This window comes from Thamnophis sirtalis, unplaced genomic scaffold, assembly GCF_051295495.1.
Source record: "Thamnophis sirtalis isolate CommonGarterSnake01/CBP01778 unplaced genomic scaffold, rThaSir2_p1.2 scaffold_14, whole genome shotgun sequence".
NCBI lineage: Eukaryota > Metazoa > Chordata > Lepidosauria > Squamata > Natricidae > Thamnophis > Thamnophis sirtalis.
The window spans coordinates 49359069-49381587 of NW_028261394.1; the positions used below are offsets into that span (position 1 = coordinate 49359069).

The 22519-nt window shown below is 55.0% G+C and overlaps 1 protein-coding gene across 1 annotated transcript in view; it reads left to right on the forward strand.

The window, feature by feature from the left end:
* ZFHX3 (zinc finger homeobox 3) overlaps positions 1-22519 on the forward strand; it is a 73373-nt gene that overhangs the window by 32064 nt on the left and 18790 nt on the right. The window contains 2 exon segments of the mRNA XM_087729020.1: positions 1572-2068; positions 10682-10913. Coding sequence (XP_087585146.1) covers positions 1572-2068; positions 10682-10913 — 729 coding nt within the window.

Below are 22519 nucleotides of genomic sequence, written 5' to 3' on the forward strand. Positions count from 1 at the left end.
CCGGGACGGAGGGAGCCTTGCTTGGCTGGTGGGCCCTCCAGAGTCGGAGAGGGGGGGCAAGTGGGGAGGGAGCTCAGAAGGTTCAGAGGGTGGGAGCCTCCCAGGGCCGGTTCCTTAGCAGGGACACCTGGGCAAAGCCTGCACCTGAACGTTGTAATTACGAGGGAGGCCTGGTCCTGGGAAGGCTGGAGACCCAACTGGAGGTGCAGCTGCTTCAAGGGCTTGCGGTGGACTCGAGTGAAAGAGTTGCCTTGTCCGAGTCCTTCCATTCCATGGCTAGGAAAAAGGGCCCCGTTGTCCCTGTGCGTGTGGCAAGGACGCTTGTGGAAGCTTTTAGATGAAGAGACTCGGCTGCTGCAGAAGAGGCCAAGCGTCCCCTGAAGGACCCAGAGCTCTCATTTCCCTATGCAAATTGGGTGGCACCACAGATGGCCCCTCCTGAACTCTGGGCTGCGAAGATGAAGCTGCTCAGGCCGCTGGGAGACCCTCCCCACTTGCTCTCCCCCTCCTCCTCTCTGGGGGACAGGCTGGCTGGGGGTGTGGGACGGTCCGGGGTGCCCCAGGCTCTCACATCGCCTTGGCCCGACTGCAGGATAGGGGAAAGGGGCTTTCAGGGTTAAAGCCTCCGTAGCAGCAGCAGCAGCAGCAGCCCAGGTGCTCCGGACCCCTTTCCCTGGGGATACGCCCCGCCCTCAAACGGCTCCTGGCCAAAGTTTTCCACCTCGTGTTCAGCAGCTGCAGCTTGTCTCCCCGTGACTTAAGCCGACTCCTCCTCCTCCTCCTCCTCCTCCTCCTCCTCCTCCTCCTCCTCCTCCTCCTCCCTTGGGCGGAGGGAGCTGGTGGGTCTCGTGAGGGTTTGGCAAAGGCTGCGATGTCCACTGCGCCACTTTCTCCTGCGGCCGAGCAGACCCAGTTCCTCACTTCTTGCTCTAGAAATTCCTCCTCAGGGTCCTCGTTGCCCTTCTTGAAATGGTTTGAATTTCTCTGCTGGTGCTTAGAACTGGATCCAGCACTCAGTTGGTTCTGACCAGTGGACAGAGCTGTTGTTCCCCACAATTGGGGAATTGCGGTTCTAATGTATGCCGTATCAAGAGGACAGGTGCCTCTGTGCAAAAAGCAAGGAATGTCTGAGGAAGAAAATGGCAAAGAGCTTCATCGTGTGATCTTTGTTAGGTGGGAATAGAATAAAAACCAAAACACAAACTATCTAGTAAACCAATGCTATTAGTTGGACGTGGAGAGATGTGGGGATGTTAGCGTGATCACACAGAACAGCACAGCAGGCGTCCCGTCGTATGTGGCAGGGTTTTGTGGGCCCCGGCCAGAGGAGGAGATGCCGAATAGCCCCGCAGGGTGGAATGCCAACGGGAGGCAACCAGCCCACCCCTCAGCCCCCTTTAGGCCTGTGGGGCAGGCGTGCGCCAGTGTGCTCGTGGGTTACATTGTGGTGGGAGAGCCACGTGGGGGACTAGCCAGGCACGCTCCAGCTGGGCCGAGAGCCCGGGGTCCCCTGGAGGTGGGCAGTTGGCCAGGGAAACCTCTCTGACTGCCCTTCTTCTCTCTCTGCACAGTGGGGGGAGAGATCCCTCTGGAGCCGCCGCTCGGGGGAGGGCAGCTGCTGCCCGAGGAGCTCGTGAACCTGGGGGAGACCTTTGACCAGAGCAGCGACCCTTCACGGAAGCTGTTCCAGTGTGCCATGTGCAACAAGTTCACCACTGACGCCTTGGACCTCCTGGGACTGCACCTGAACGCGGAGCGGGCCCTGCCTGAGGAGGAGTGGAAGGGGGCCGTGGGGGAGGCCTACCAGTGCCGGCTGTGCCATTACAGCACGCAGCTCAAGGCCAACTTCCAGCTGCACTGCAAGACCGAGAAGCACCTGCAGAAGTACCAGCTGGTGGCGCACATCCGGGAGGGTGGGAAGGCCAACGAGTGGCGCCTCAAGTGCATGGTGATGGGGAACCCGCTGCACTTGAAGTGCAACGCCTGTGACTATTACACCAACAGCCTGGAGAAGCTGCGCCTTCACACTGGCAATTACAGGCACGAGGCCAGCCTGAAGCTGTACAAGGTGAGGCGGCCGGGGGGGGGGCGTGGGAGGGCAGGGGCTCGGGGGGGGGGGGGGGGCTCCAGGCCAGCAGGCGCCACTCCTCGCCCCTGCCTGCTGAGGCCCTTGTTGCCCCCAAGGCCGATGAGGGCCATCGCAGGGCCACCTTCCGCCCCCCCTCCGCTGGGTCTGCCTGGCTGCAGCTCCCTCTCCCCACTCCTCCACACCCCCCCCAGCACAGAGTCCTTCCAGTGGGGTGGCAGAATTGCTCCAGACGTTTCTATCGATTTTCCCTGGACTGCGAGCTTCACCTTTCCCTCTAATCACCCCGTAATGGCTTTAGTATGAACAATCGGGCACCACCTGCGATAAATCTAAGCGGCAGCTTTGCTCCCCAGACACGTCGCCTTCTGGGCTTTGGCCGGCTGCGCTCCTGCTTCCCAGCCCTGCCTGCTGCCCTCCTCCCTTCCCCTCCGGAGGCTCTGCCCCTGGATCTTAGCCCCCCCCCCCCCGGCCCCAGAAGCCACAGTGGGCACCTCTGATCTGTGGGGAGGATGTTGGCATCCTGTGGGCTAGAGGGAGGGTTCCCAGCAGCCTCTTTTCTCTCCCCAGAGGTTTCACCTGCTGGTTCATTTCTGCATCTTGGCGAGAGCAAGGAGGTGGCTCTGGATGCAGCTCCCCCTTTGGTTTATGTGGGGGGGACGGACTGCTGGGTGCTGCCTGCCTGTGGTGTGTGTAGCAGCAGACTGGCCTGGTGGGGGACCTGTGGGTTCATTGGCCCCACCCCCAGCCCTCCCTCCGCTCTCCTTGGCCTCTCCTAAACGGAGTCCTTCGCCTGGCACTTGCCTAATCAGTTTACAGTGCAGCTACCTGGATGTAATCAGGTTCTCTCCTCTTGGAGGGAGAGAATCCCTCCAATGGCTGGCCGGGTGAGAGAGAGAGAGAGAGCGCCAGGCCACCCCCTGGCATTCTCCTTTCTTCCTGATGCTCCCTAACTTCCGGGCACCACGCAGATGAAGCCCGCCAGGAAACACAACGCGTCCCTCCCGCCTACAGTGGCTGGCAATGCTCCAGAAAGCTCCAGTGTCAGGAGCCCCCTGCGCCCCCCCCTCCCCCAGCCCTTTGCTTGTAGCATCATTCTCCCTGGCAGAAAAAGTGTGGGGGGGGGAGGCCTTTCCAGGGGGGGCCTTCTGGCTGGACTCTGGACTCCTTTCCCGAGGGAGCTGGGCCAGTTTGCCTTGCTGTGGCCTTGGGGCCTTTTGTCCATTAGTTTTGTTATTCCACACTAACAAGGCAGAATAAAAGTACAGACACAAAGTGTGAATGATGTAACTTCTCCGTGAATCATCCTAATGTTGAATGAAGAGGAGACATCTATAAAATTATTTCCAAAATCCAAATCCAACACAACGGACCGTTTCCCACCCAGCGGAGGTTGCTCAGGTGCAGCTGCTGAAACAGTTCTTGGCCTGGTGGAGCTGGAGGGCTGGAGATCAACCTGGTGCTTGAGATTTGCCCTGTTAGATTTTAAGCAGTGGTGATCGACAGGGGGGATCCCTCTAAGCCCAGGGATCCACCCGAAGCCTATTGACAGGGAGGCTGTTGGGAGCGGTGGGGGAAGGGCCCTTCTGGCTTCCTTGCCCCCTTGTCCTTGCCTGCCTTCATGGCAGCTTTGAACGGCTGGACGTGACCCCGCGCTCCCTGGGAAGTGCCCGAGGGCCCCCCCTTCCTCTGCCCTCGTCCCTCTGCTTCGGGGGCAGAGCTCTGATCCTTCCTCTCGGGCGGCCCTTCCTTGGCCTGGGTCCTCATGAGGTCCAGGGCCTGAGCTGCTCTGGCGATGGCATTGCTGGGGCTTCAGCTGGTTTAGGCCGCAGAATAAAGATTGCGCCAATCTCCCGAGATCTGCCAGATTCATTAGTTGGGTCACTTGTGCCCCCTCAGTGAAAGGATCCGCATTCTGCTCCCAAAACAGACGGGGGACCCTCCCCATCGAGAGCTGCTTGTTCTGAAGCTCATGGACCCAGCAGGCCTCTTGTGCGCGTTGTCCGCATCGCACCGGTTGAGCAGCCAGCGTGGCTCTTAGTCTGGGGAAGAGGCTCCCTTCCCAGGGCCTGTTGGCAGCCCCCTCCCCTCGGCCGGCCCCTCTCTTCCGCCACCTGCCCCTGTTCCGTCAATTTGTGGGCAGTCGAGATTTTCAGTCGTGTTTATCCAAACTTGTGGCCGTCCTCCACTCCCTGCCTGGCTCACCTCCGGCTTTTGAATAGGAGATTGGCTAGCTGCCAACAGGGCCTTTTGGGAAAGAGGCAAGCAGCCCCGTAGGAGAGAGGCCGCTAATCATCCCTACCAAAGGGGACGTTGGAGCACCTGAACGTAATCCAGGTTGCTACAAGGCAGGTGGCTGGTCCTGGGAGAGGAGCCCCCCCCCCTCCCTCCGTCTCTTGGGCTGAGCTGTTTCCTCCAACGCCCCTGAGCGGCTTGCCTTTTGCTGCTGCTGCCTTCCCTGGAGAGTGTCCCCCCCCCCTTGCCTCGATGTCCTTGGGGTCTTCCAGGACTAGGAGTGTTGACAAGGGCTGGAGCGCCTCAACAATCCCTTCCCACCGATTTTGGCAGGAGTGTCAGTGGGGAAGGAAAGGGGGGATTCAGGCGGGGAATTTGAAGCCAGCTGGGGGCACAGGAGCTTCTCTGCTCTGGAAGCAGCTTCAGGCTGGACCAGCAGTGCCCCTTTGGATAGGGAGGGTCGGAAGAAGAGTCCAGAAGCAGCGGCTGAACAGTCTGGACCGAGGGAGCCCTTGCAAGAGAATCTGAGCCAGGGGGTGTTTAAGGAGAAAGCAGAGCCGAAGAACCAGCCCTGTGGGGCAGTTCCTCCAGACCGGGGTTTTTCCCCACTTTCAGTTTGGTATTTGGCATGATTCTCGCAGTCGTCATGGGGCTGGATGGCTTATAAAGGTAATAAAATAGGTAAATAAAATAAATAAATCTGGCGGAGAGCCTGGCCAGAAGAAATATCGTCTCAGCAGCTGTTCAGGACCTCGGAGCTCTCACGAAATCCCCATGATTTATATGACCTGCAGCTGAGGGGCTGCGTGACGTACGGATCCTACTCAGGATTGTCCATTGCTGGCGTTATAGTTCAAAGCCTGTTTTGCTTTGCATGGTGTATAATCCCCCCCCCCCCTCCACCCCCAGCTTCCCTCATTAATGTCCTTCTTCCAAACTGGTTTGTTGTCTTGGTCTGGGAGGAATCCGGTCTTGCATCTGAGTTTCCTAAAGAGCCGTAAGCCTTGGCTGATCACTACAACGGAATCTGGGCGGTTCTTCTCCCATTTTCTCGTTCCCCGCAATGCGCCTGTCCTGCTGAAACAGAAGCAGCTCTGTAGCATCCATGGAGACGTCGAGCCTGAAGCGCAATGTGACGTCCACCCAGTTACGTTGGAGGCCTTGTTGCCATCAGTAGGTCCCAATGTTGACAGTGGAGAGAGGCTCCCGTGGAAGGCTGCAGGGCCTCCATTCCTCTGCTCCCTTTCGGCCTTTTTTCAGTGACCTTACGCATCAGGCGGAAGGACACACAGCCGCCTTCCTTCCTTCCCTCTAATTAAACAGCGCTTGGCACACAACGGCAGCCCAGGAAGACGCTTTCTCACGTGGGGTTGCATTGCTAGATCTGACCCCACTCAGGCAGGCACTGAAAAGGAATGAAAATCCGTTGGCTCCTTTCTCCACCAGGACCAAGGAGCTGAGACGTCTCCAGCAGATCATGTCGTTGTCTTTTCCAATCCTTGATACGGAGAAGCATCTCTCCTTCATCCTGGAGGCTGCAAGGGAAGGGCCTGCTCCCTGCCCATTGATACAGTTGTTTGGATGGTGGGTGCTACAGCTGAGCTCATGTCAAGGAAGGGAAAGCTGCTGCTGCTGCTGCTGCTGCTTAGAGCACCGGGGGCCGATGAAAGGGTCAGGGGGCTCCGTCGAGTGCCAGGACCTGCTGGGGGTTGAATTTTCGGTCCATGTATCTCAGCAGAGTCTCTTCTGCAAGCATTTAGGGTCTCCTTCTGCCTGACCCCCTTTTCCTCAGAGATGGTGGGCGCTAGGCCTTCTGAGAGCTAGCAAGGAGAAGAAGAGGTACTACTGCAACAATCTTCTTCCTTTCGGGTCAACTAATTCTCATTGAGGTTCAGCCAAATGGGCGTTTTTAAATGTCGTAACCTTGAGGTGTAGCTATCCTCCGTTTTATTCACCAAATATTCTCAAGGCTGTTTGATTACAGAACTCTTGTATCCGGCCAGAGGCTGTTACTGTAGGAATTTAAGGCAGGATTGTTCATGTAATTGCTTGTAATTGTAATTTATAATTCTTATTTCAGGCAAGGAATTCAGCTGCACACTACCAGCTGGAGGCCCTGACAGAATCATTGCTATATAAGTCTCCTTGAAGGAGAGTTGTCCGTCTCTAAAAGAAAAGAATATAAGTAACTTAAGGTTCAGCTGTAGAATCCGTGGGGCTCCCCGAGTTTGATTGCTTGCAGACATTTTATTGCCCAACTAGGTAACAACATCAGTGTGAGTGGGTGTGAGGTACGTTTATACACCATAGCTTGCTATTCCAGTTTTGGTGGAGATGTGGTTTTCTTCTTGGTGATTCCTTTGATTAGGGAATTGTTTTCTGTGTGATTCGCCCCTATTTATCTGGACATTGGCTGCTGGAAAGGATTCGCTCTGCGCTTTTTGTTTCCTTCTTAGTTCTTTTATTGTCCCTTTTGTGATACGGAGCATCCCTGGCAGGACAAGCTACTGTATATGAATAAGGGACCAAACCCCACATTCATTCCTACTGATGATGCTGTCTACTTGGGTAAAATGAAACGCCTGCAGGCAAAGAGCCGAGTTCACCCAGGGCTCCAGAGCTGCTCTCGTCTCTTGCTGAGCGGCTTCTCCTTCGTGTGTTCGCATCTGTGTGGGGACTTTCTGGGCCTGGGGTTCTGGAACCCCAGGTGAGGGCAGCTCTTGTTTCCCGCGGGATGGGCAGCTTCCTTCGCGTGGACCTGCTTAGGCTTGTGATGCACACAGAAATGGCAGCCACCCGCAGCCTGGGCCCCGGAGGCCTTGCTTTCTTGGGGCCCTGAGCAAAAGGCTCGGTTTTCTTGGCTTGTGTGACGAGAGGCACTTGAACCTCAAGGAGCTCCTTGACATGTGCTCAAAACTTCCCTAAGTTGGAACAAGCTCCAGCCGCTCATTGGGAGTATCTAAGAGATAAATTCTGTTAGGTTCTAGGAGTGTGTGTGAGAGAGAGAGAGGTGGGGGGGGTGGAAGGGAACTTGGAGGTCTTCTAGTCCAACCCCATGCTTAGGCAGGAATCCCTACACCATCTTCTTAAAAACTCCCAGTGTTGGAGCATTCACAACCTCTGGAGGCAAGTTGTTCCCCTGGTTAATTGTTGTGACAGTCAGGAAATTTCTCCTTAGTTCTAAGTTGCTTCTCTACTTGATTAGTTTCCACCCATTGCTTCTTGTTCTACCCTCAGGTGCCTTGGAGAATAATTTGACTCCCTCTTCTTTGGGGCAACCCCCTGAGATATTGGCAGACTTGCTATCATGTCTCCCCTGGTCCTTCTTTTCATGAAACTAGACATTCCCAGTTCCTGCAACTGTTCATTGTATGTTTTAGCCTCCAGTCTCTTAATCCTCTTTCTTGCTCTTCTCTGCACCCTTTCCAGAGTCTCCACATCTTTTCTACATCGTGGCGACCAAACCTGGGTGCAGGATTCCAAGGGTGGCCTCACCAAGGCCTTATAGAGTGGCGTCAACCCTTCACGTGATCTTGATTCCCTCCCTCTGTTGATGCAGCCTAGAATGATGCAGCGTCTCAGCCATGAAAGCCGGCTGGGCGACTGGGCCAATCCCTTTCTCTCAGCCCAACTCACCTCACTGGGTTGCTGCTGTTTGCCACCTTGAGTTATTTATAAAAATAATAAAGGCGGGATATACATTAAATATATATATAATTGGTGTGTTTGAATGTCTGAAGCCAACTCACAGGAGCTGAGCAGGAATGGGCCACATCCGGCAAGCCATCCTGTTGGGAGGCCGCTGGTTTTATAATATCCAGGCCGAGGCCTTGCGGGTTTACAAACCAGTCAAAGCGAGAATTCTCCGAGGGCCGAATCCTGAAGGGCTGATTTGAGGAGCCGAGGAGGCCATGGGAGGAGAGCAGCTGTCCCAGCTGCTGCTGGGGCTACCAATGCGGGGCCCCTGCCTGGCTTGGGCCTTCCCTCCTACAGGGCAGCCTCGTTAAGGGCTGATCTGCTTAGCTGGCCGGTGGAGCTGGCTCTTGCCTCCCCGGGGGCCGTAGCCCCTCCTCATTAAGCCGGTTGGGGCTATTGATTGGGCATTTGTGTTTGGAAGAGTCTTACTTACTCCATGCATTATCTTGACAGATTGATCAGACCTGATTGAGAACCTCTTAAAGGAACGAACAGCTATAATGGGAAAGTTGGACTCTGTCATCCGTTAGGGTGATTCTGGAGCGAGAGGAACAAGGCTGACATCTTGGAGCAATTGTATTTACAATTAACATGGCTGAAAACGATTGCCTCTATTGATCCCCCCTTCCTGCAATTACAGCCCCATTGTTTACATTCCAGCACTTCAGTTATAAAAAGGAAATTCAATAATTATTGCATTATTTAAAGTTAAAGTGCCACAGAGTTTGCTGGCTGTGCTTGCTGCTTGATTTAACATTCAGTAAAATCTATGCTGAGCTTTCCATCCTGAGTCCGAGCAATGTAGGCTTTTAATGAGGCTGGGAAGGCGGAGCAAAATCCTACCAGCCAGCTCTCCCTGGGGAATGGGAGAGGGATTCGAATCCGGCTCTGATGGCTGGAAGAGGTGGAGCAAACCACGGGGAGAAAAGTGATCGGCACTGGTCTGGGAGGGGCCTGTTATTTAGGGGGAGGGGCTCACCTGAGAGTATCTTGGCACACTGCCACCCTCCTGCCCCACCTGGGAGCGGGGCAGAAGGGGGAGCTCGGCCTTGAAACTGCACCGGTTGGGTGCGGAGGAAATCTAAGCGGCTGTGAAATTGATCAACCGTCTCCTGGGGCAAACGGGCCTCCCTGCCCGCCCGGCTTCTCTCCTCTCCTTCAAGGTGCTGCTTGCTTGAGAGTCAGGGCAGCAGAGACCCCTCTGCCTCCGGGCTCCAGCTGGAGCCACCAGCTGGCAGGTTCTCTGCCGCCTCCTGAGCCACCTAGACTGGCACGAGGCCCTTGGATGGTGGGAGGAGCAGAGGTGCCAAAGTCTGACCCACAGCAGAAATCCCCTCTTCCCTCCTCCTTCGCCATCTCCGCTGTCCCTTTCCTCCGACCGCGGTGGTGGGGGTGGCCCTGAGGGGGGTGGGCGCAAGGAGAGTTTCCTTCTTTGCCCCTCCGGACACTGAGGGCTGCCGTGGGGGGATTGCAGGCGACTCAGGTGCCGTGCAGAGAGGTTGCCCTGCCCCGGGCTGCAGCCCCTCTCCCATACGCGGGCTGGGGGGGCGGGGGGGGGGGTTACAGAAACGTCTTGCAGATCAGATGGGACTTCAATCCAGCTGCAAAAGAAGTGAAGGGATCCGGAGTTGACATTCTGTGGACACCTCCCCTCCCCCCGGAACCTCCTAACCAGAATCTTCTCCGGAGGAAGAGACGCTCCAGGCTGAAGGGGGTGATCAGCCTGTCCTCTCAGAGTTAGCTTGGAGTTTTCTAATGACCTCCAGCAGGCAAAATAGATTATTGGGGGGGGGGGGATTCAATAAATCCATTTTAGTGGTTTCCAGACCAGCCCCAAAGATCAGGGAGGCTTCTCTTCTGGTGGGGAATTGTTGAGTTCCTTTTCTACTTGCTCATTTCCCCAAAAGGAAAAGCCCACATAATTTGGGGTATGGTGTGTGTACATAGATCACCCAAAACTAATATTTCCGGGCGACCATCCGGCTGCAGGAGATGATGGACAGGGGGGGGGGGGCAGCAGTTGACTGGAGGTCGGGCCAAGAGGCCGGGCCTGGCGACACCAAGCGGCTCCCCGGCAGAGCGCCTGAGGAGCCCCCCTTTGTGCCCTGGGAGGCCGGGCGCTGTGCTGAAAGGGGGAGCAGCAAAGAATCAGGACTTTCCCCTCCTCCTCCTCCTCCTCCTCCTCCTCCTCCTCCTCCTCCTCCTCCTCCGTTGCTGCCCTCCTTCTCCTTCCCCTTTGCTCCTGTGTCCCAAGCGCCTGACCCAGAGGCAGAAGGGCTGCTTTCCAAGGGACTGGACTGGAAACCAAGCAGGTTCTTCCCTAGGAACCGGTGGCTTCACTAGAAGTCATTCTGGTCCACAGGCTGCCTTTGCTCAACAGGGCGGCTGTTAGACAGCAGCCTCCAAGGACCCCCTTGGCTGGCTAAGGATGAGCACGGAGGAGTTTGGAAGCAAAGGTCTCTTGGAAGCAGAATCCTTCCGCCCTGCCTGCCTCAAGGAGGCTCCCGTCCTTCCCAGGATACTCTCGCAGTGCCAAGGGGGTGGGGGGGTGGGGGGCAAAGGGGCACTTGGGCTCTTTTGGAGGTTCAGATGCAGATTCCAGAGGGAGCTCAGCTGTTCCTCCGCTTCTCACCTGGGCTCCTTCTTCTGTGCTTCTCCCTGCAGCACCTTCAGAAGCACGAGAGCAGACTGGAGGGGGAAAGCTGCTTCTACCACTGTGTCCTTTGCAACTACTCCACCAAGGCCAAGCTCAACCTTGTTCAACACGTGCGCTCCTTGAAGCACCAGCGAACCGAAAGTTTGCACAAGTTGAAGCGCTTGCAGAAGAGCCTTCCCGAGGAAGAGGAGGACCTGGGCCAAATCTTCACCATCCAGCACTGCCCAGCTGCTGACATTGGTGAGTGGCCTTCTTGACCAGCAGGTTGCAGTCCTGCTCCCATTGCTTGTGTGGTAGGATTCCAGGGCCACGCGTGTCTTTCCCCCCTGAGCATTGCATGTGGACGATACTGCTTAAGATTTCTAGTCTGTCCAGAGCGGTGAGATGTTTTCGGTGCTTCTGGGGTCCGAGCTGGTCTGGGGCAGGGAGCCGGTGGTTTCCAGAGGCCTCCGCTGCAGTCCGGTCGAGGGTGCTAAACAGTCGCTTGCCCCGGGCTCCTCCTTGTTTGGGCCGATTGGCCTTTTGCAGGCATCCTTGGCAATGGTGGTCAGGCCCTTCTGTAGAAGGCAGGGGGTGTGAGAGAGGGAGCCCAGCCCCTCGGCCTCCTCAGCAGATTCTGGGAAAGCTGCAGGCAGCTCAAAGGCTTCTGGTCCTTTCCCAAGCGAAGTCCGGTGTTCAAGTGAGACGCATCAGGGCGTTGGGTCAGCACGGAGACAAAAAGGAATGGGGAGCGGGAATTTGGAAAACATGGAGTGTTTTGCCATAAAATCAAGGAGAAACGAAGGCATCTTGGTGGGACGCTTCCTTTAAGGCTGCCCTCGTATGGCCTCTCCTGTGCCTCCCATTCTGAGTAGGATAGGCTGCCTCCATCCATGGAGGGAGGACTTCAAAGAGAGGCTGGGCAGCCTTTGGCCCAGAATGGCATGAGGCCCTCTTGGTGGGCCTGCTGTCTAAATGGGAGCCCCCAATCCTTTAAACAGTCTTTTTGCACTGGCGTTGAACCTTTGGGCTCGCCTGCTTCCTTTCTCAGATCTCCCCCTTGCTGCCAAGGGTCCTCTGCAGTGGGCATCATCATCATGGCTGGTTTACTTAGGTTTTGCTCAGCTGGCCCGAGTCCAAGCATCTGGTTGCTTTGCCCAAGAGATGCTTGGTCGCCCCCTGTTCTCTTTCTGATTCCAGCTCAGTCCTCCGCTGTCCTTGCTTTCCACCCCCCCCCGGCTTCCTTCCTGCACAAGACGCCCCCCCCCCTCCCAAGTGGGGACTCAGAGCAACTTTGCTCATCCTTCTCGCGGGTGATGGTGGTGGGTGATGGGTCCCTCTGTGCTTTTCTGCCCCCAAGAGGAAGAGACGCTTGGTTGCCGAGAATTGCTGTTCCTTTCAGGCTCACCCGGCCTCTTTGGCCCCGGCTGTTCCAGGGAGCGGCTCCTGTTCAGCCCAGGCGGAGGAGAGAGAAGGAGGCAGAGCTGAGCAGGTCTCCCGGCTCCCCCTGGCTCCCCCTGCAGCTGAGGGGACCTGCTCCGTCTCTTGCCCCTTTCCCCTCCTTTGGGGTTATTCTCTCCCTCCATCATTCTGTCTTTTAGCCTCGCAGCAGCTTGGTGCAGAGAAAACATTTGACCAATAAATAGGCTAGAATTATGGAATGTTTTGCACGAATATGGATTTGATTGCCGAATGTGGTAAGAATGGTATATGATGGAAGTAAAATATGCATGAGAACAAATGGAATGCTTAGCAAATGGCCCAGGCAGCGGGCAAGCAAAGGTGATAATGCCCCCTTCCTTCTTTCATACATTAATGGATGTGTAGAAATAATATTTTTGGTGATGTTGCTTTTGAATGTAGTTAATGCCGTGTTGGTAGTTGAAAAGCCAAACGTGTTGTGGCCTATGTTAGAAAGCCTGGTATTTTTCATTTATTTTCTGTGATCGTATAAACATGGCTTATCCCAAAAGATGGTGGGTAGGTATGTCATTGTTTGAGACTGTTCCATGTTTTGAGGTGTTTTCTTTCCATTTTGAACTTGCTAAGCAGTATTTGCAGAAGAACAAAAGTTGGAAGCAGAGTTGGAAGGGACCTCGGAGGTCTTCTAGTCCGACCTCCTGCTCAAGCAGCAAACCCTGGCACCGTTTCGGACCAGAGGGGCTTCAGTCTCTTCTTAAAAACCTCCAGTGGTGAAAATACCTACAACTTCGGGAGGGAAGCTGTTCCACTGGTGAATTGCCCTCCCTGTCAGGAAGTTCCTCCTCAGTTCTAGGTCGCTTCTCTCCCTGATTGGCTTCCACCCGTTGCTTCTTGTCCTGCCCTCGGGGGCCTTGGAGAATAGCTTGACTCCCTCTTCTTTGGGGCAGCCCCTGAGACGCTGGAAGACGGAGCAGTACATTCAGCTCCTGTTAGGACTCAACTACAGGGGTAGCAACCTGGGTTTCTCTGTAGGAGTCTTCACCCGAGGCCACTTCCGGCCTTGCCTGCCAGGAGCAGGGGGGCTGCTCTTCCTTCTGGGACCTTCCTCCCCCCACCCCACCCCACCCCACCCCACCCCGGTTGCCCTTGGCCTGAGCCCGGGTGTCCACAGACTTTCCCAGGGAAGCCAGGAAAGGCCAAGGCTGAGGAAGTCAGCATCCCTGGGTGAGCTCCCTCAGTTTTTCTGACTGCTTGGTTGGTTGGATAGACACACATGCACACACAAGTGCACACACACCAGTGTATGTCAACTGACCAGCAGCAGCCAGGAGGAATTGCCCCAGGGCTCCTCGCCTTACTTCTGACGGCTTGATACACAGTTGGGCAGGGGGGGTGGAGAAGAAAGAGGCAGGAGGGGAAGCAGGATTCCAGGCGCTGGCCCTTCCTCCCCTCCTCTCTGTCTCTTCCCCCTCTGGCCCATCCATGCCAGCCTGAGAGCCCCAGGTCCAGCCCCCGGAAGTCTGGCTCCTCCAGGGCGTCCCAGCGCCTGCCTGTGCAAGGGTGTCCCGTTCCCCCTGAGCAGCCAGGCCACCACCCCGTTCAAGGAAAGAAGGCACAGGCTGAGCAGGAGGAGCAAGGGGGGGTCTGCCGTGGGGCAGCCACGGTGTCCCAGGCCCAAAGAAGGGGCTAGTGGAGCAGGGAGGGGGGGGCTCCTCCCCACGCTTGTCCTCAACAGCTCCTGTCGCCCATTAAGCAGCGAGAGGGGAAGCTGGAGCTGTCGACTTGCCCCAGAGCTGTATCTGCCACCCAGATGGAAAGCTGGCTGCCCAATTTCGGGGCTAGAAAACCTGGCGGTGGGTGGGGGGGTCCCTCTGCTGGCCACAGCCGGGCAGTCGTGGGCTGCTCTCCCTGTTGGGCTGGGCCTGGAAGGGCCCCCACCCAGCGCTCGGCCCTCCTGTCTGCTAAAGGATGCCTGGGAGATCGCAGACATGGCAGCCTTGGGGGGGGGGGAGGGGGAGGGTGACAGTGGAGGGGGCGCCTCCTCTTTGCTGCCAGGCAAGACTGAAGCAGGCGGAATCCCACCTGTGAAGGTCTGCAGAATTACAGCAGGTGGTTGGGTAAATACAGTCCGCCCTTCTCAAAATGGCTGCCCTGCCGGCACCTTCCGGGAAGAGCAGGTGGCCGACGGACGGCGGGTCCTCATTAACCTCTCGGGCTGCTTGAAGTGAGTCAAAACTAGGCAAGTGACCCCAAAGCCCAAAGGGACGCCTCAAAGCATGAAATGGGCATCAGAAATACAGGAAAGAAATAAAACGGAAGAACCTTTGGGGTGATGTCAGTTTCTGCCAGTTCATCTATGGGCCTCCTTAATTCCTGCCTACGGGGAGATCTGGGCCTGGTTGGGGTGGGGGGTCTCTTCCCTCTCAGCTCTCAAGGGGGGGGGGAGAAGACGGGGCGGGGTGGGGGGGGGAGACCCCCCCCCATGGTTTTCTAGGCAACGTGTCAGCCAGGAAGGGACTTCAAGGGATGGGGAGCATTTCTATCCTTCCATTCAAAAACATTTGTTTCCCTAAAATTAGTCAGTAATGAATGAGCCAGTTCATCTGTCAAGTGCCCCCTGCTCCCCTCCCCCTCCCCCTCCCCCAAGGGGACAAAGGGGGCAGTCAGAGCTGCCGCCTCAACCTCCCTTCAGTCTCCAGCTGCCCCCCCACCCACCCACAAATGGGGTTTGTGCACATCAAGCACCCCCCCCCACCCCACGGATGCCTGTGCAGCACATTCCCCCCTCTCTCCAGAGGTTGATTGTAAATGAGTCTGGAGGGCAAGAAAAGGGTTTGGACCTAAAGAGTCTGATTTCTAAATGCCTTTTAGGGTTAGAAGGTACTTTACCATTTAGTCAAATTTATTACATTAAACGAAGTCAGTTTGGAATACTGAAATATTTTCAGGGAAAACTGATAATTTTTAAATCTCTGTTTACCTTTAAATATAAAGTGGGGACAAGGCCACCCCCTTGGCGGTTGTTCCGGCTGCAGCCTTCGGGGAGCTGCCTTCCTTCGGTGGGTTTCCTATGGGGAGAGCGGGGGAGACTGCTGCCCTGAGAGCTGGGGATCCCCTTGGCTAGTCAGAGGAAGGGAGGCCTGGGGGTTGGGACGGCATAGGGTTGCACACACAGGGAACACGCGCCCAGTGGCCCCTTTTTCAGCTGACGCCAACCAGCAGCTTCTGCTAAGAGAGTCTCACTTTTAAGGTGCAGCCATGCAGGCAGAACTTCAGAAAGTTGCAAATCTCTGAGCAATTTTGTGAGCATTAAAAATGTCCTCTTTGCCAGAAAGGTCATTCATAACTTGGCTGCCCTGCTGATGTACAGTCAGTGATATTGATTGATTAATGTATAAAAAGCAGCAAATGCATTTGCTTCTAGGGAAGAGGATAAAGTGCAGGCGAGTCTCTCTTTATTTTCACCTCATCCTTTTGTTTGAAGGACATCCACCCCCCACTCTTTTTTTGTGTGTTGCCGGCTTCGGTTAAGGGGGATACAAAAAGCCAGTTTCTGCCAAATAATGCATTCACAAAAGGAACATTGATTCACATCAGTGTTGCTTGAGTTGCCCTTGCGATGAAGTGCCTCCCGCGTTAACCCTTCTCTTCACCTCAGGCAAACCGCCCGGCCGCGCGTAGCCTAGAAAGGGCTGCAGAGGACGGGCCCTGAGGAGGAGAGAGGCGGCTGCGTTTCCCAGCAGGGAAGGAGGACCGGCCGTTCTCTTCCAGACGGCGGGTTTGTTGGCCGTGTTAGGACGGGGAGGCCGGGGGGGGTGGGTGGGTGGGGGGTAGGTGGGAGCCTCTCGGCCGGCTTGGCTTAACTGAGCGCACGGCCCTGGAGCACGGCGGCCCAAACCTTCGGCCTGTACTGAGGGAAGAGGAATTGTCTGGGGCCTCATATTGAATATATAAGATAGTTAATGTGTATAAATAACACATTTCCTTTATTTTTAAATATTTTGGGGGGGTTTGTAGAGCCGCACGACAAGCTGTCCGGGCCCACGAACAGCCTGTGGCTCACGGGTTGGACCAGTCTGCTCATACAGGCCCATTTGGGGCCATCAGAAACATGTTGGATAATATTTATTTATACCTCAAATTCAGAAAACAGCCCATCTCCCTCACAAACTGACTTTGGACAGTGTACAATATAAAACATTAAAAACTATATATAAGTATTAGAAGGCAAGGTAGATAAAATTCAAGGTTAAAAAGATGGGTTACGGTTACGCATTTCCAAAAGGCCAGTTGGGACCCCCCCTCACCTCTTGGGGGGGGGGATATTCCCCGTGTGGCCCCAGTGTGTCCCTTGTGGCTGTCCAGCTTGGCTCAAGGGGGCTGTGGCCCCTCCTAATGAGCAGGGCAGGCCAGGGGGTCCTTTTTCTGATGAAAACTGACAGGCAGAGAGTACAGGAGGAGCAACGGGCTTCTCGCCCCAGAAGGGCTTTGAGGGAGGGGGGGCTGCCACCGCATGTGTTGGCAGAGGGCCTCCTTGCAAGGGCATCCACTGATGTGGCCGACCACCCCTTCCACGGTCTGAAGAGTGGAGGTTCGCTGCTTCTCCACAGCTGCCAGAAATGACTCCGTCCAAGGATTGACAAGGGCCCAAGGCTTTTCTCATATGCTCTACAGGAGGGGTGGCCCATTACCAGGCCGCCTGCCCGCTGCCTCTGCGGCACCGTTCCCTCTCCCCTCCACCCCGCTGGTGTGCAGAGCCAGAAACTGTGGTGAAAACTGGTGTGTGGATGTGGGTGGTGTTGCCTTCGCAAAGCTTGTTTCCCCTGCATCGTTGCACTGGGCAAGGCGGGGCTGCTTATTCCTGGCAGGATCCGGGTCTCAAAAGCAAACGGAACTCTTGCCACCGATAAGCCCCAGCAGGCTCTTCGCGGCTGTTTTCCGTGGACGTCCTTTTCTTGTGTTGAGGCTTGTCATTCAGTCGTCAGTGAAGCAGCTTCTTGACTTCTGGGCTTTCTCGGTATTCCTGCTGCCATCCCGGCACTCCAGATGTAACTGAGGGGGGGGGCAACCCCCCACATATCAGAGCCATGCTCCTGCCAAAGTATGCTAAGTGGTTGCATTAATCCAATTAATACTAAATTATGCAATTTTGTGCAATATTTCAGATAGTGTATATTTTGAGAATATATAATTCATGGGTTCCTGTTAGTAAGAGAAAACATTGCACTAGGAAAGGAGTCCATTAGAGAGGGAGAGAGAGCCCGGGGGGGGGGGGATGTGTGAAAGGAATGCAAAGGAATGCATCGCCTAGGCCTTTCCTTCAATGGTTTTGCACCGGAACCGACACAGAAGGTGAAGGAGACTCGGATTCTGTGCCCAGAGACCTTGTTCAGATCAGTGCTGTCGACTTCCCTGTGATGCTGGGCCTTAATTCCATATTTTTAAAGTGAGGTTGGTTTGTTTTCTATGAAAGGGGCAGAAGGGGAAGAAAGTTGAGCCGAGTGATGAGAAAAGGAAGCGGGTGCGAAGTTCACCGCAGTGTCTGGCAGGATTATTAGGAGATGCAAACGAAGCTTCTTTTTTGGGAACACTTCGGGTGCTCCTGATAGCGAAACGGCCCTTCCCTGAATGTCGGGAGGGCTGCCCAAGGGCAGGAGATTTGGGTGGTCTTTTGGTAGCTAATTGCAGAACGTTGCATTCGCTGCAGTCAAGGATTGGGGTCTCAGCCCCTCGCCCTTAGCCCAGCTGGGGAGAAGACAGGAGAACCCACCTCTCTGCTGCTCCCTTTGTGCCAGAGAAGCCATTGGCATCAAAGGCTCAGTTGCTCTGCTGACTTCTGTTCCCTTCTGCACCCGCAGGGGGGCTGCTGGCTGCTCACAGCCGAACCTTCCCGACTATTTTTAGCTGCTGCTGCTGCTGCTGCTGCTGCTGCTGTGCAAAAGGCGGCCGGCCTCCCTCCCTGGATGCAGCTAGCGAGGGAGGCAGGCGGAGGAGGGAAGAGCTTGGCGTTCCTTGGGTCAATTAGGTGGGCCTCTTGACTTGGCCAGGGATGCTCGGACGCTCCTGTTTCCTCCTCCACTGGCTGGGTCCCTTTTTCTCCGCTGGCCCTCAGTGTGGCCCAGGTGCCTTCCTTCTCTAACTTAGATGCCTCTCTTCTCTCTTCAGCCTCCAGAGAAGGTGAAATCCAAGAACCAGATCCCAGAGATTTCAGAATAAAATAAAAGTAAACTCTGCTTGAGAACGCTTTAGTAGGAAAGCTGGGCTAATTGTAAATCAATGAGTCTTAAAATGCAGCATTGATCTCCAGTTAGAAGTTTGAAAGGGAAAGCGGTAATTACGGTGCTCCAAAGGTAGCTTCTTCAGTCACAGGCTCTGGGCAGAGAGGAAGGTCATTGGAGCTGGCACCAGGACGGGATAATCGGGATAATTAGCTTAGCCACTGCTTTTGGGGTATGGCGAGGAGGACCAGAGTCTGCCCTGTGTTATGAATTCCCTTCAGGGAGATATTGCTGCCTTGCTGGGTGTTTGAGGATTCTGGTCCTGCTGGAGAACGGAGGGGGAGCTTCCCCGATTCCCTTTGCTTGCAAGGCTTCCCCTTCTCTCCTCTCGGCCTGGCCCATCCGCGGGGAGGCGCACAGGGCACATGCGAAACCAAGGACCGGCAAGGGTGGCGTTTCAGGGCGTCCTGAGCAGCAGGAAGGAAATCCGGTCCCTTGGCCAGAGAGGATGCCGTGCAAAAGGGCCCCTTCTTCTCCACAGAGGAAGGAGTTCCACCCGGGGATTTGCAGGATTTGCATCTGGGACGGAGGCTCCCTTGGAGAAGCCTGGCTTGGCTCTGGCTTCAGCTCCTAACGAGCAGGAGAGGGAATTGATTATGCTAATTGATATGCCAATAAGAGAACTTGTTACATCTGCCATTGGTTAAGCTAGCTAACGAGTCCTGCTAATCAATGAAACCAATAAAGATTTCATCCATTAATGAGAAACATGGTAATTAACATTATGCGTAGACCAATTAGCTGAACCAATTAGGCAGTGGTCCATGGGCTGTTACAGGCCGTCAGAAATCAAACGCCTGAGGGGCCCAAGCTTTCTCAGCCTTCGGTCTACGGCCTTGCCCTCCCCCCCTCCCCCCCCTCCCCACTTTGTGCTAACCTATCTAATGCACTTAAGACCATTTGCCCGCCACCTTCTCTGCCCTCCGCCCAGGGCTCTCGGCAGCCGCTTAAAATCTAAAAGAACCGTGGAGTCCTTGATGCTTTCTGAGCACGGCTGTTTTCTTGTAGATGACTCATTGTCCGACGGGGTAAAATTGCCAGTGCACTGATGATATCACCTAGTCAGGTAATGAAACGTCTGAAAGCAAACAGCTCAGAGGGCATCAAGGATTCCACGGCTGGACCATAAACGTTTTCTTCCGTTGGAACAAAACAATAAACTTCTCCGATTCACCTTTAACCAGATTTATTGAAAGGAAAATATTCTGCTGTCATCACATTTGGCAAACGTCCCTGTCTTGAGGACCCCGATATGCCCTGGTCATTCTACCAAAGAATCTTAGTGGGTCCATGCAAGAAGAGGAAGGCCACTTTACGGCGGTTTCCTCATTGGGGACTTAGAGCCTCTTATTACAGGTTCTCAACCTTTTCTTCACCCCGGAGGACCCCCCCCCTCCCCTTTAAATACCTTTCGTGGCCATGGACGCCCCCCCCCCCAAGACTTAAGATTTAAATCACAACATTTCTTCAAGCCTGGGATGACATTGCAGCCCCCTGGCGGTCTGAGGACCCCCGATTGAGAACCGCTGAGTCGTCTTATAGCATCCTCCAGCTACCACTGAGGTGCTGTAAAGTTTCTTCTAATTAATTTTATAACAGCACAATCTTCGTTGTGTAACTCGAGAAGACACTGGGAAACTGGCTTATATTTTATAGGCATACTGGTACAATTTCATTTATAGTGAGTTTTAAAGACTTTATTGAAGCTTTGGTGGTTTACACTGAGTTCCCACGTAAGGTGTCTGAGCTGCTTAAGCCACGAATTGAGAAGGGCTCATTTATCACACATTGATTTATGCTTTCTTTGAACCAAGAAGGGCCTCGCCGCCTTCTGCTTTGGCACTACCACGAGGACAGTTTACCCCTTCCCATCACTGGGTTTCCTGATATTTTGATATCATCAGCTGATAGTTTCCGTGGAGTCGATGGGTCAAAATAGATGGCAAACTCTCCAATCTTTGGGTTCAGGTGTAGCAAACAAAATGTCCGCTCTGAGAATGGACAGGTGTGAGCAGGGCCTTCTGCCTTTGTGGGAAATAAGAGGCGGAAGTGGCGGAAGATGAAAGAGGAGGAAGCCATTCGGTGGCTGCTTCTGTCCAGGAGGAAGTGGGGGCGGCAGACGAGAGCCTGCGGGAAGCTGCCGAAGGGTCTCTGAGCACCAACACCGATATTTCACTCTGGCACTTCCTTTTCACGGTTAGGTATTGACCTTGGGAGACCCCTGGTGGATTCTCTAATTGAAAATTAATACCAGATCGATGCTAGGAGTGATTTGCATATTGATTATAAACAATTTTGAAGACACTGGGTGAGATCAATAGGGCTCCATGCAGACAGTGATGGAAGCGCCTTCCCCTGTCTCCATCTGCACTCGGGAAAAAGTGTGATCGCGGGAGCACGCCTCTTGGTGTGAGGAGCAGCGCAGACGGGGGACAGCATCCAATGGGTGGCTCCAGTTCCGACAGCCTTCCAAAGACGCTCCCAAGGAAGGCTGTGAGTCCTGGCTTGAGCCCATTTCAAGAAGGTGCGATGGGGATTGCGTGCTAGACGGCCCCCTCTCAACACCTGCCACTTGCCCCATCAGCAGCCTCGCCTGGGTGCGCCTGACTGCTTCCTTTCAGTCACGGGGCTGCTAGAACGGAGAGGCAAGAGAAGCGCAGGCTCTTCTGGAGCCTGGCAGGGCACTCCAGGGGGAGGAGACGAAGAAGGGTCCCCAGCAGAGAAGCCCTCGGGGGGGGGGGGCTCTCCACAGCCCGGCTTGCCTTGGAGGAGCTGAGCTGCAGAGGCTGGCCGTGCTCTCCAGAGTCAGTCAGGGACTTTGGCAGGTTTTAGCCGAAGAGAAAGAAATTGGTGTGTGGCTTCCTTCTGTGGATTTCTCTTCTAAAAAAACACCACAACCATTGAAGTTGAAACGTGCTGAAGGAATCCGTCTCCAGACAGAAGCAAGGGGAGCACATCCCTTCTGGCCTCGAGGGGGCAGGTTGGTCTTTCCCATGGAGCTTCTTGGGAAACCTAAGAGCCACTAGTGGAGAAAGCGGCTGGAGAAAGGAAGCCGCAGAAGCTGTCCAGGCACCTCCTGCTTGCCCCATTCCTTTTGGATTCTGCTCTGGATTGCCCAGGAATGCTGCAGCTCATCAGAGTGAACATCCTGCTCCTGGGATGTCGGGAAAGCCAGGGGAGAGGCTGGCTGGCCTCTATTCCATAGATAAATTGGAGGGAGGGAGGGGGGTCTTTCCCAAACGTCCCTTCTCTGCCTTCCCCCAAGAGCCATTTGCCCAGGAGCTGCTAATGTTTCCTGGCTCTTCTGGATGGGCTGCCATGGAATGGATGGAAATGGTCTCTCTGACGATCTCATGAACCTCCTCTCTGTTCCATTCAGGGGAGCTTTGTGTTCTATGCCAACTCAGAGAACACCTGGTGTGAAAAAGGAAAATGCCATAATTTGCCAGAATGACATACTTTTAACTGCTAATATCCTAGTGCCTAAATGGTTAATGCATTTGAACCCAACTGAGCCCAAGGATGGCCTATTTCCATGCTCCCGCGGGGGTGGCTGGCTTGAGGTTCATGACTCCTGCCTGCACAGCCAGTGGAGGCCACGGCTAGGCCAGTTGGGCTCCTCTGGGAAAGTGGCGTCCTGCTTGCTCTTATTGATGCGCTGGTCACGCTGTGGCTGGACATTGTAATGTATGTTTGTGGGAATGACCTTGAAGCGTTACCTGGAATATTCAGCTGGTGCCACAGGGATCAGCCCAGGTTGTCTGGATCCAACCTAGATCCACTCTTACAACAGAATCAGCTCTGTCCTAACCCTAACCCAGGATGAGTCTGCTCGGCCAGTCAGAGCTGGGGGGGGGGTTGCCAAGGCCCCCTCTAGGGGCCCCTAAGAAGGGTTTCCTCTGAGTGACAGCCTCCCTTTTGGGGTGCTGCTTGTGGCTGGGAATCCAGCCTTGTTGGGCCTTTGGAGTCTTCCAGGAAAGCCTTGGGGTCTCTGTTAGGGATGCTGGTTTCGAGTTGGGAGATTTCTGTGGGTTGACCATCAGAAGAAGGTGCTTTGGTGGCATTTAAGAGGGCAGGGAGGCAGAGTGGTGGTTCAGGGCCTTGTTCCGAGCCTGACCTGAGAAGTGAGGGGGAAGGGAGGGGGAGGAGGGGAAGATGGGGGGAAGA